At 41.0% G+C, this 13,305-nt stretch overlaps 1 protein-coding gene across 22 annotated transcripts in view; it reads left to right on the top strand.

Annotated features, from left to right (window-relative positions):
- NRXN3 (neurexin 3) overlaps positions 1-13,305 on the top strand; it is a 970,936-nt gene that overhangs the window by 246,044 nt on the left and 711,587 nt on the right. For all 22 annotated transcript variants that reach the window (XR_011096953.1, XM_068683067.1, XM_068683066.1 and 19 more), the window contains 2 exons: positions 843-1,144; positions 7,698-7,859. Coding sequence is in view for 21 of the 22 variants with exons in the window: in XM_068683067.1 (XP_068539168.1) it covers positions 843-1,144; positions 7,698-7,859 (464 nt within the window). In the remaining variant the exon portion in view is untranslated. The remainder of the gene's footprint in view (positions 1-842; positions 1,145-7,697; positions 7,860-13,305) is intronic.

Genomic DNA, 13,305 nt, shown 5'->3' with positions numbered 1-13,305 from the left:
GATTTTGGGGTGTTCAAATGCTGCCTCTGGTTGCTAAGAGATGGATTCAGTGGTTTCCCCTACGGTACATAAATGAAATCTGTTTATTCATTTTTTTTTAAATTAGGAAATGATGTCACATGCTATGAAAATTTGCCCATGTTTATTTTTGCTATATTAAAAGCATGCCTAGTAAAGATTCTCTGGATATGGTGATCGGACAAAGTCCTGGGACATGTTTACCAACAATATCGCTTCTTGCAGCTGTGGACAAATGTGTTTTGTGTGGACTTCCCTCATACTTCCTAAGAAGGAACTACAGGATGCTTTGGCTTTCTTTTCTCATTAAGTTGAAAAAAAGGGGAAATTCTATGGAGATTATATTTTGGTGCCCATCTTAGATTGCCTAGTAGATAGGTTAAGAGCAGAGTGTTAAGTTCAGCGAGGAATCTAAATATCAGTATTTGGGGGACTTTGGTTCCTCTTGGAACAGCAGGTGATGGCCATGTTGTTAATCACAGTATTTTACATCATTCTCCTGATAAGATGTACGCTGTCTTACAGCAGTGTCTTTCAACATACTTAGTCTAGGCTCCGTTGCACACTTCTCAATGGTCCCTGCGGTAGCAGTGCTGCAGTGAAACTGAAAACATAGCACTGAAATTTATGGGTACTGAGGACCCTGCTGTTAATTCTCTTGATAGCCATACTGCAACAGGAGCCGTGCAGTCATTAGCATGTCATGATATATGGCTGTACAGAACATTAACAGTGCTGTGGGAATTCTCAGAAATTTCATAGCTACCTTCAATCTTTCCTTGGCTAGCTGCTAAACAGTCCTTCTGTTTCCCTTTTTTTTCCAGCACGAGATGAGAACATGGCCACTTTCCGTGGTTCCGAATACCTTTGCTATGACCTGTCTCAAAACCCCATCCAGAGCAGCAGTGATGAGATCACTCTGTCCTTCAAGACGTGGCAACGCAACGGGCTCATTCTGCACACCGGCAAGTCTGCTGATTATGTCAACCTGGCCCTGAAAGACGGTGCAGTCTCGCTGGTCATTAACCTGGGGTCTGGGGCCTTCGAGGCCATTGTGGAGCCTGTCAATGGCAAATTCAATGACAACGCGTGGCACGACGTTAAGGTGACGCGCAACTTGCGGCAGGTAATGGTGACGGGGAGAAAATGCTGGGGAAAACGTTCTGTTTTATTTGGACAGGGGCAAAGTGGAGGGAGTAATGGGGATGTTCGGTGGGATTGCTAGAGTTTCTTCTTTGGATGTCAATATCTAAAGGACAATGAAAAAAAATTAGTGGGAATTTATCCCCATTGCGGTATCTTCATTTCCACTTCATTAATTTTCTGTTTTTCTTGGTTTGATTTAATAAAATCTTGTGCCATAACTTTACTTTCATCTCCCTTTTTCTTTTCTCTATCTTTGTTCTACATTTTTTATTTTATTATTTCCTTAATTATGATTCAATCTTATCAGTAATATTCTTGTTGCATTTAATTACTGTGGGAATGGAATCTCTTGTTTCCAGCAGTCAACGCTCTACACCTCTCTCCATTTCTTTAATTTTTGTTCATTTGTCTAGCCATTGCCATGATGTCATAATTCTAATTCTGGAATTATTTTTCCTTTACTTTTTTTTCTTTTGTGTGTGCATGCAAGTGTGCAGGTATGCAGGCTGGTGGGTATGTGTGTAATTATTTTACCTTTATAGCTTTTGAATTAATTGGCCGGAGTCTTTCTGAATCTTCTTGATTCTCTGTTCTGTTCTTGTTTATTTTTCCCATTCTTTCTATAATGAGATTCTACTTTGTTTCTTGTGTCTCTGTCTGAGACTCTTCTGTTGGCTGTGAGGACTGGAAAAGTGGAAGGATCAAAAAAGCCAAGCAAACCCAGACCAATCCAACACGCTACAATTCCACTTTGGAAAAATTTTGTCTGATTTTACCACTGTAATTTTGCACATTTCCATGCTGCCTTTCTAAGCAGACAACTCTACCAGGTGACGTATTTGGTAGTAGGCTAGCCTTAAAATCCAGGAGCCTTCCTCATGAAATATAAATTGAGACATAAATACCTAAGATAAAATTAAATAACCTTGCTCTGAAAGTTGGTGAATATATCAAGTCACTCCACATGATAAATGAGGCTTACACTGTGGATAGGAGTTATTTAGTGTCATGCTGATTGGTAGAGGCAGCAGAAATAGCTTGTAAACTGAAATTTTAAAATCAATTTGTGACAACAAAGTGATCTATTTGCTCATTAATGTGAATATTAACACAACCATTAATAGTTTTATTCAAGTTCATATAACATCTTTTGCTGAGAAAACAGCTTTTATGGTAACTTTTTACAGTAGTGAAAAAAAATATTTGTGAGTATAGGCCTATCTGTGAGTATCTGTGCCAGGGACCAGAAACGGTCTTTACCAACAGATGTTAGTGGGTAATTTCTGTTGTGGCTATTTTACATCTGTTTGTTAAATATTTGGGTTTGAGGGTAAAGGTCTTTCCTATGTGAATTCCTGTATTTCTACATTTTCAGGATGTTTGGTTGTTTGATGACAAATCTGTTGCCAAACTTTCATGAGACTGCAGGATTCTTGCTGATGGCAGGATTAGCCTATTTTCACTAGTTTATACGCAGATGCAGATTTAATTTCTAATGCAGTGGATGGGACTTAATGATCCTATTTTGTGCAAATGCTCCCATCAGTCTAGTAGAGGGAGATGCACCAACTGGTTGAGGTCTGTCAGTCTGGAAGGGCCCAAAATACTGCTTTGTTTGACGTGTTTCTTATTTTCAGATGGTGTCAGAATGTCTGGTCTCTGAATATCTCAGTGTAGTTTACTGGTCATTTTAGTTAATTGTGCCTTTTGTTTTTGATAGAAATTAGTTTTCAGTGGGAAAATGAGCCTGAAGCAAAATGTATCCTTGCTTCATGACAGGTTTGCTTTGGATCTTGAAGAAGTAGAAAGTGGGGAAGGATTCTAGATGAAACTGTGGATGGGAAACTCTCTTTCTTAATCTTTCAGCTAGTGATTTCATATTTTTTGAGTCCATGGTTAAACAGAAATATGTCTCTGCCTCTTTGATTAGGTCAGGACAGCGTTGTGGCAATTAAAAGGAACCTGGTGAGCCTCCTGCCAGTTAAGCAGCACTGGAAATTCTTAATCCTCCTGTTCTATTGACTGTGAATATTTTCCTGTGATCCTGAATTCTTAAAGGGTCCAACTTGTCTTGGCAAGAAAGATGATGTTTCAATAAGATGGTTTTAATATTTCCAAAGAAAGAGCAATCTTAATAAAATAAAAATAAATAGCAGAGATGATTTGTGATCCAGTTGTAGCAACAGGTATGTTAGAATGCAGTTCAACCCAAAAATGTCAATAAGGCTGGATTTTTTTTTTTTTTTTGAGTTTTCCCTGTATACTTTTGTTTTAACTTCTGCCTAAGTTTGGTCACAAAATGATGACATTTACTCAGAATCTAAAAGTACCTAGAAATTGGAACTGATGAGGCCTTAAGGAGAAGCAGTCGAGAAAGCTGTCATCTAAAAAATATTGGTAAGTTTAAACACCAGGTTTCAATAAATACAAGCCTTAAATGCTTTAGCCTTCCTGTTAGGTTCTGTGCGTTCGTACTGCTAATTGGTATTACTGGGGATGAAGAAGTCTTAAAACCATTCAATCTCTAGGATATAGTTGGAAAATGAGTTTGACTGATATTTAGTTAATATCAGCTATGGACATTTTTCAGAACGCAACTGAGAATGGTCATTGTGTATCTTGACCTTTTAAGGCTATGAACATTAATCTATTAATTTATGTAAAGTCCTGTAATTTCATCATATAGAAGATGTAATTAACATCAAAATAGATTGTTTACAAGGTAAAAAGTTGTATACTTTTTCGTTCATTACATCCTATATAATTTTGTATGTAATAAATTATCTACTCTGCATCTTTCCTGACACAAATTGACCTGTAAACTTGCAACATTATATAGGTCACTTGGAAGTCTTCTTTTCAGCTATGTCCAAGTTTCCTCAAAGAAAACGACTAAACAAAAACCCAACAGCAAAGAATTGCCCATGAATATTAAGGCATAAACTTTAAAATAAATTAGAAATTCCAAGAATATGATCCAAAGCTAAAACAAGTCCAGGTAAATGGATTATCGGAAGCATTAAGATGCCATCTAGTCATCTCTGCTCTTTTTGGGGACAAGAGAAGGGAGGAGGATTTGCATAATTTTTTGGCTGTTCCTGGAATTAGAGCAGAACTTTAAATAGCTGGACTTTTGCCCAGTACATTTTAGAATTGTTAAATGTTTTGTAGTTAATCTAGTAGAGTACTAAGTGCTTCCTCTTTTTTTTATCAAATGACTATCACAGCAGTTAATCTCCTTAGAGACAAACCGTGTGAACCCACAGATTCCCTTGAGTAGTGATTGTTAATGTCAAAGCAAATCTCCTTGTTTATTTATCTTATTATTTCAGTTAAAACTAAGCCCTGTTTCTGCTTCGTGTGAAACCTTTACTAGAAATAGGATCATGGCTGTATTTTACCAGGACTTTCAGAGGGGCAATGTGGTTTGGAGGAGCAGAGGAGACTGAAGGTCAGACTTCCCAACCCAGTCTTCAGCTCTGCTGCTGACACTCCGTGTCATTTTTAGCATGCTCTTCCCTCCCCACGGCAAAGCCCAACTTCTTTCTTTATAAAAGTGGGATTCCTAACACAGTAACGTCAATTCACAACCCTCTGAAATGTGCAAGATGGATTTTACGTGAGGCAGCATAGATCTTCCTTGTATAATACTGTTACAAACTCCGACTGCAATGTGGCAAGGAGTCGGAGCCTTCATAGGCTGCACTTCTATATTAGCACTGAAGCTAGTCACCGTGCAAAATCTGCTGTGGAGATCTTGAGTTCCTCAGCTGCTAAAAAGCAAGCAAAAAATGTGTAGGTTCAAGCAGTTGGCATCCATGTACCTTTGGAGGGTTTGGCAAAGCATCCGCATAGCTGTGCTAAACTCAACTAAAGCACTAGTTGATGAATTCTCCTTGCTCTGTAATATAGATGCAGTAAAACAAGAGACACAACACATACCATCCATCTTCTGTTTTCCAACCTTGATGCAAGTGACAGAATTCATCCTACACAATTTCTCAACATATTTCTTCCTAACAGAGGAGAGGTTCAACCCCTATGTGCTCAGGTGACACAAACACCCAAGTGCACACGTTTTTGTATGCTTCTCCTAAATGTCACAAAATCACCTGCTGTAAAGAAACCTGCTGACTGAGAAATTTGTAAGGACAGACTCAGTCTTGGACTTGTCTTCATTTGTATTCTCCAGCCAAAGAAATATTGGCCTGCCTCTGGTTCTCTATGACACGTGGGGATAGTGAGGCCTGAAAGACAAACGAGTATAGAGGTGATGGTGGGTGGAAGAAGGGGGAGTCATGGTTGGATTTGTGCTGGAGGGGAAAACTGGTGTATGCAACTGTGAGGGAAAGGTTCTTTCTTGGGGGAAGCACCTTCATGGGTATCTGCAAGGTAAGTATTGCACTGTTTTAATTTTGCTTTAGTCCTGGATAATGTATTTAAGAGTTGAAGTTAATGACTAATACCAGGGTGGGAAGACTGGGCAGCGCCCTTCTTCCTTACAGAGTAGATGGCATGGTTCCCCATAGAGTCCTGGTCATATTGTCCTCTTTCTCACTTTGTGTGTGTCAGGTGCCCCACGCCTTTTTTTGAAAGACTAACACTAGACCATTCATGCAATGTGTCATTTTTACTAACCAACTAATGTACTAACACCCTAACGACTCATCTTTGCTTTTAGTTATTTTAATTAACAATCGTTCTGTTCACGATTTTTTAATTTCCTTTCTTCCCCCTTTTCCGCAAAGCACTCAGGCATTGGACACGCTATGGTAAACAAACTACATTGTCTGGTAGATATCATTCTTATTGTCTCTTTTTTTGGGTTTGCCGTGTGTTACCTGCCTTTTCCTTCCCCTACTCCCCTTTATCCCCCCTCCTTTATACTTAGTACTTTAATTTTATTTTGATTTCACTGAAAACACATTTCTTTTTCTTTACTATTCTTTTTTAATGGAAAAAAAAAATAAGACAAGCAATAAACACAAATACTCTGGAAATGGGGTTTGGACATTTCTTCCATTGGTTTCCTCACCTCCCTTTTCAGTTCATCTTTTGTATTCCAGTGGTATTTTTTTCTCCTTTGGTCTTGAGTTTAGCTTTCTGAGTTTTGCTTTTTTCTTTTTTTCCCCTTTTGATTTTTTTTTTTTTTGTAACTCTGAAGGTTTCTGGATCAGAACCATTGCAGGGCCTCTAGTCCGTGGTGGTGAAGGCTCTCTTTTTCTCTCATCCTTTTGTTGTGGCAACGGCTCTTATAGGCAAAGTGGCCGGAGTTGTCCTCTTTCTCCCCACTTTCCCCCACTTCCCTCCCTCCTCTCTCTCTCCTCCTGCTTCTCTCTCTCACTTTCTCTCTTTCTGACTTTCCACCTGCCGTGGCCGAAAGGAGCTCAGCCGGTTGTTTGTTTCAGTACACACTCTGCATGGCATGTCCACGTCTGGTGACTCGCCCGTCTCCTACTGGCCTCAATATACTTTCCTCCATCTTCCCTTCAAACCACTAACAACATATAAGCAAAACACATCAAATTCACTTGCTCCTCTCTCTCCCTCTCCTCCTGTTCCCCTTCACTCGCCATGTGTTTGGGGTTAGAGGTTTTGGGGACTTTACTGTTTGTTTTTGAGTTTGTTGGATTATTATGGGGTTTGTTTGGTATTTTTATTTTTGATTGCATGCGAGTGTGAAATAGTTTTTCCTCTCACGCTCTCTGCTATCTATCTTTTTTTTTTTTTCCCTCTCATCTTTCTGGGCTCCAGATATAATAGCATGACGTATCAGAGCGCAGTATGTGCATGCATTGTGTTTTCTTTTTTCTCATCTCTGCTTCTTTCTCTTTCTCTCTCATTGGTGTGCAGTTGATTTATTTTATTGTTTTATTTTATTTTGATTTCTTTTGTATTTGTATTTTGGTTGAGTTAGTTTGTAAAACAGAATTTTTTTCTTTTAATTTTATTTTTGTGGTGGGTGGCGGGTGTGTGTGTCTCTAGGTACATGGCATGCACATCCATAATGTATTGAAAGTGAGATCCTCTCCCCACCCCTCCCTGAATGCATGACCGTCAGTGTGCTGTGAGCAAAAGAAACATAAAAAATAAAAAATACCAACCTCGTCTTCATTAGTGCTTTTCTTTTACTAACAACCATAACTAACTGTAATCATTAAAATAAATACTAATTAATCATAAAATCAACTAATATGAGAAATCTTTTTCAAGGACAGTTCCATTTTCTGGCCTGAGTAGACTGCAAGCATCTCAATGGGTAGACTGCTGGCTCAGCCTGAAAGTGCTGATATACCAGAAAGGGAAGCAGATGCTGAAGCATTTCCATTGTGGGTGAAGCAGACCAGAAAATGGAGCTTGGTTGAACTAACAACAAAAGCAACAACAACAAAAAAAATATCAAAAACACAAAAGCCAAATCTCAACAAAATCTTTAATAAAACCAACATAAAAATGTAAGGGAGGTGATTTGTTCTGTTCAGGATTGTAAGGTCATTGCTTGGATTTTTTTGTCCATTGTGTCCCTTGAATAGGTGACCATCTCTGTGGATGGCATCCTTACCACCACGGGCTATACCCAGGAGGACTACACCATGCTGGGCTCAGACGACTTCTTCTACGTGGGAGGGAGCCCCAGTACTGCTGACTTACCTGGCTCTCCAGTAAGCAACAACTTCATGGGTTGCCTCAAAGAGGTAAGTATTTCAAATGAATTATTGTTTCTGTGCTTTTTCTTTCTCAAAATCATTACTTTTTCCCTCCTGTCATTGCACACTCAATGTCTTTTTGTCATGATAAATTTCACGCTGATACTGCAATGTCACTGTAAGGATAAACTTGTCATTCAGCTGGACAGAAGGCATCAGCCACAAAATTCATGAGCTTATGGTCAGAATCAAAATTCTGGTGCTTAAATTACAAGAACAATAAAAAAATAATAACAAAAAAATGGCTTAAAGCAGATTTGTGGTGGAAAATTATCATTAGCAGTACATTTGGGATCATTTTTAAGCTCCTGGATTTTACCTAGGAATATAGTCAGTTGTGAGTTTTCCAGGAAGATGCCTAGGTAGAATAAACTGGAAAACTGAAAGATGAAGATAATATAAAATGTGTATGTAAATTAAGTGAAAAGAGTTGAAACATGAGAGCATAATGCAGATAGAGCAGTAACGCGGCCTGTGGACTTGAAGTGTGCTGTGTTGGTAAGTCCCTGCAGCAGAGAGCTGCTGCATTGGTCATGAATAGTTAGCTGGCTTCCAAAGCCATGTTGTCTCATGCTGGCTGGCTGCCCCGTCACATAGCTAATCTACAACTTTGAGAAAATCCACATGTGGGTAACGGAGATTGGAGTGCCTGGCTGGCAGCAGGAACCAGAATAATAGACTAGTGTTCCTTGAAAATAGTAACAAGAAGAAAATAAATGATGAAGCCACAGCCGAATTCTGAAACTTGGTGCAGTTGTTTGGGGTTATGCTGTGTGCAGGTGCTGTGGCCTGATGTCAGCATTTGTCATCTTTCCAAGTTCTCCTATCAGAATTTGTGCTGATCGCTGTCAATAATGGTGATATCCGTCAACATCCCCAAAATGTACTATAGAAAGCTAACTGAAAAAAACAGCTTAAGTTTTCTGCCAGTCAGCTTCCTAGCTAGTTTGGAATAAGAGTTTGCTGCGAGAAAGTCCCTGTGTTGTGATTTTATAGTAATTCTGTTTTTCACAGGGTGTGGCAGGGTGGGTCTCATTTTACATGCAGCCAGGAGGGATGCCATAACATCTCTTGGTGTGAACATTTACTATCAGAGGGAAAGCTGAGCTGAGTTTTCATGCAGGAGTCATGGAAACAGCCGTGCTGAGCTAGATGTTGTTCCAGGGCTGTAACTGCCTGACAAGTTACCATCCTACAGATGCTTGACTTGTGGTGTCAGGGGTTGTACCTCATGTGTCAGTCCGCTGATGTGAGCGATGGCTGTCGCTCTGGAGCTGCTGTCCTGCCTGACCTCTGCATTAGTGAAGGAGGTGCACGTATGCTGGAAATGAGTGTGTGAGCATCTTAGGAAATGGAACTGCCCTGCTGAACACGAGCTGTCATACAGGCATCAAATCCTTCTGTTTTCATCCTTAGAGCCTTGGGCCTGATTTTCATAGGCGCTGAGCATCCCAGATTGAAATCAAGAGGCGATACAGCTTCTTAGTGTCTCTTTAAATCAGGATCTTAATTTTATTTATGGATGCTATGAACATAACACTTAGCAGAGGCCATTTTATGTGTGCTTTAAGTCAAGCCAATGGAGCAGAGAAAGCAGTGACAAGAAAATCTTCAGCAGCTTTATTATTTATATAATCATTTGTATTCTATTAGCTTGCACAATGTGCTAAGAGCTGCTTACATAGCCGTCCCAGCCTTATAATACTCTGTGTGAAGAAAAACCAAGCAACCACTTAAGAATGGGAGGAAGAGGGAGAAAGCAGATAATCAGAATGTGCTTTGTAATCTTCACTTGACTAGGCAGTGACAGGAGATGTATATGAGGAACTGTCTAGACTTACAGACAGGCTGTTGCTGGCTGGTTCTGAGCTACAGCCTGCTTAATAGCAACCTGTTCTTAGTAGTGGCCCACTGGTGCTTTCAGCTGCTGTGAAAATGTGTGCAAAATGGCTTCTGAGGACATCGAGTGTATATAATTCACCTAACATAAATGTGTAGTGCAGGGTTGTGATGAGGAGACACTTGGAAATGGGATCAATGGAGAAACGTAATGAAAGCCATGTTTGTAATTGATGCTGTGCATTGCCAGCCCATGGTTCTTACAGAGCCCTTAGGCCCCAGGATGAGTTAGCACTGGTACTGCTGGTAGGATAGACCGTAACAGCAAATACTGTTCCTGGGTTATCTTGCTTTCCTAGGAAGGCAAAGAATTGATGCAGACTTTGGGGTGAAACTTTCTGTCCTCACCCTGTAGCCTCTCGTTTCATCTAGGCTGTGTGAGCCACCCAGTACAGCAACCAAACTGTTCACAGGGGTGGCGAAGGACTCCTCAAGTGGAGCATTGTCCTCCCACTTCATCCAGGCACTGAATTGCGATGGGGCAGAGTGCCTAATGACCCTCCCTACCCCTTTGTAGCTGGGTAGGGCTTCTCCAGTCAGCTAAGGTTGGTGGGAGAAGACTGGGCATCTCTGTCAGGGTGGTTGCTTTGCGTGGTCAGAGTCAAAACCCTGGCTAGGGGGACCCAGGCCACTCAGAGGTTCCTCGGAGCTCCCTGGCTGCACTATCCAGATAAGCCCTGGTGAAGGTGACCGTGTTCTTCTCAAATTGTGAGCCAATGTATCCTCCTTTCACCACAGAGTATATCTTGCAATATACCCAAATCATAAATCCATGTACTGAATGTGAAGTGTTTTTTTTTTTTTTTTTTAACATTTTAATATGAATTAGTTATTCCCTATCGTATGGTATACTGTGTTTACAGATCTCTGCAACCATCCTGGTAGTGTTGCAATGTACCTGGCACTGTAATGAGGGAGCAAGACTGGAAAAAATAGCTTTTTTTCATTAAACTTAAAAGGCAGAATATGCAAATAGTGCAGTACATAGACATCAAACATGGGCATTGCCTCGTATTTGCAAAATCTAAGGCTTCCTGGACCATCAGTCTTAAGATAAATCACTCTAGAGGAACTTTGGAGAGAATCTGATGTTTTGTCAGTCACGGAGGAAACCAGTTATAGAGATGGGGTAGGAGCAGGTACAGGCGCATACCTGAGCCAAATGGGCAGCAGCTTTTTTCTCAGTGGGTGTCGGGGAAGGAGTGACAGTGCTTTAAGAATCAATGAGTGGGTAAACTCGAATGACTGAATGCTGAAATATTTAAGCATTCCTGGATGGGCAGACGGAGGTAGAAAAAGAAACACAGTGCCAACAGCTATGTTGTGCTTGTACTAGAAAGCCTCAGGGAGGAGGTTCTGAGAATCAGGGCTGGATATGAAGAGAGAGGCTGAGTGAGAAGTTTGACTGTGCAGGCAAAAAGGGAAAACTGGATTTCAGTCTCTGATCATTTGGGAAGGCAAAGAATCAGAATATTCCCAAGGCTCTATTAGGGAGCCAGCCATTCAGATTGATTTACTGGGAGCAGTGCTTAGTACAGATGGAAGTGGTTTAGAAGAGCCTAAGGTGGTCCCTAAAGGATGGATGTGTGAGACAATTTATGAAATACTCACATTTTTCTATCAATGCTTTATTAAAATCTCAGTTCTAAAAAATGTTTATTGGTACTAACAGCTTGATGGAAGCAGTGAGGTTTGCATATGGGTGGAATATGGCAGAAATGATTGCAGGGGTCAGGCACCATCTGGCCGTGATGGGAGAAAGCTGTGAAAGCTCAGATCATTTCTGTCTGCAATTTGACTGCCAGGAGCCAGATTTTGAAATGGTTCACGAGTGTGCCTGGTTGCTGCATATACATCTCGGATGCTATCTACCAGCCAGGTCTTTTTTTTCAGTCCTATTTGCATGAGTAACGTTAATGATGGTACGATTTTTGTTTAGGGGACAGATTTTTCTGTGTGGAGTGTCACCCTGGGGAGGAGGGTGGAGGTGCACATAGAAAGAGGGCTGAAAAAATGGAGGCTGAGAGAAACAGCCTGAGTGTAAAGAGGGCAGACAGAGGACGTTTCGGTTATAAGAGCCCTTCCTGAAGAGGGAGACCAGATAGCCCAAAAGCACCTGGGTGCCCAAGATCCCATTTCAGAGCAGCAGTTTAACAGAGCCCCGGGAATGCACAAAAGGAGGTGGTGAGTCAGCAGATACCAGCGTGAGGGATTTCACTGCTGTGCTGCGGAGGCAGTTATGATGTGGATGGCAATTGCCCACGTGTGTTGGTCTGGCATTGTTGCTCCAGCTGCTCTATTGTGCTGGGACCAGTCTGTTTCTTATCTGTATTTGGGACTCTAGTAATTAAAAAAAAAAAAAAAATAAAGCGGGGGGAGAGAGGCTAATGGAACTGTGTAGAGGCAGACAAAGCATAGCCAAAGGCTGAAAATGATTCATCTCCTCAGAATAAGTCTTGTACTTAATCTTTATTTCCTGTTACTATTCCTGGCCAGGGCATCCCAAACAGCCCTGATGATGATGGCCTTCATTCCTAAATATCCAGATCCAGTGGCCTGTGAAGTTTTTAGGTGCCCCTCACTCTTAATTTCCAGTCTCGTTACCCCTGCAGTGGTGGGTTGCTGTGCTGCTGGACCTCTAGGCTTTGCCTGTGGAGAATCAAGCATCGCGTCTCCCTGTGCACCCATCAAGCATCTGGTGCAACGAGACCTTCACCATGTTTTTGAGTACCCTTGTTGTAGAAATACAACAACACAGTGGCTTGGGAGATGCAACAGATGCTCAACATTTTGAGCAATTGCTGCTGTAATTTGCTAGTGGATTAAGAAAAAGCACATTGCTGGAAAGATTTAATTTAGAGGTGGGAATGGAAGCACTTGGAAGCAAGAAGCTGAGGGAGTCCTGAATAGCCTCAAATGGGAGGGCGGGGAGATAAACGTGTTTTCTCATAAAATAATATTTCTAAGCTTAATTCCAAGGGTGGTTTGCATTTAGTATTTGTTTATTAGCTCAGAGTCAGGAAGGCTATATTGTTGTTTATTTGGGCAATAGGGTATTTCCCAGGCTGCCTGATGGCTGCCAACATACATTGCATGCTTGGGCATGAATCCTGCAAGACTTTGGTGTGCAGTAAAGAATACCTGCTGCTTCTGGTATGAGTGTGTGCCGTGACATGAAGTCAAGGTGGGCAAGATGCTCCCTGAACTGGACATCTGGGAGCTGAAGCTCATTGCCCCTGAACTGGACATCTGGGAGCTGAAGCTCATTGCCTATCTATCCTCATTTTTTTTTTTGGCAGTACTGAAAAAGAAAATGTTTGTGAAGGGTTGTTTTTAAATGCACATTTTTGTTATACCAGAGGAATGTGTGTTGCCCAGCCTGACCTCTGTGCTGCCAGGAAGGAGTGGCACTGTGCCTCCCTTGTTTTGCTTGACTGTATGTTTACATGCACACAGCATCCTGTAACCATAAAAGATAGGATCATGATGGCCTCTTTTTTTTTTTTTTTTTTTTTTCAGGTATAACTACTAGAGT

Source organism: Anas acuta, chromosome 5 (assembly GCF_963932015.1).
Source record: "Anas acuta chromosome 5, bAnaAcu1.1, whole genome shotgun sequence".
NCBI classification, from domain to species: domain Eukaryota; kingdom Metazoa; phylum Chordata; class Aves; order Anseriformes; family Anatidae; genus Anas; species Anas acuta.
This window is presented reverse-complemented; position numbering and strand designations above follow the sequence as displayed.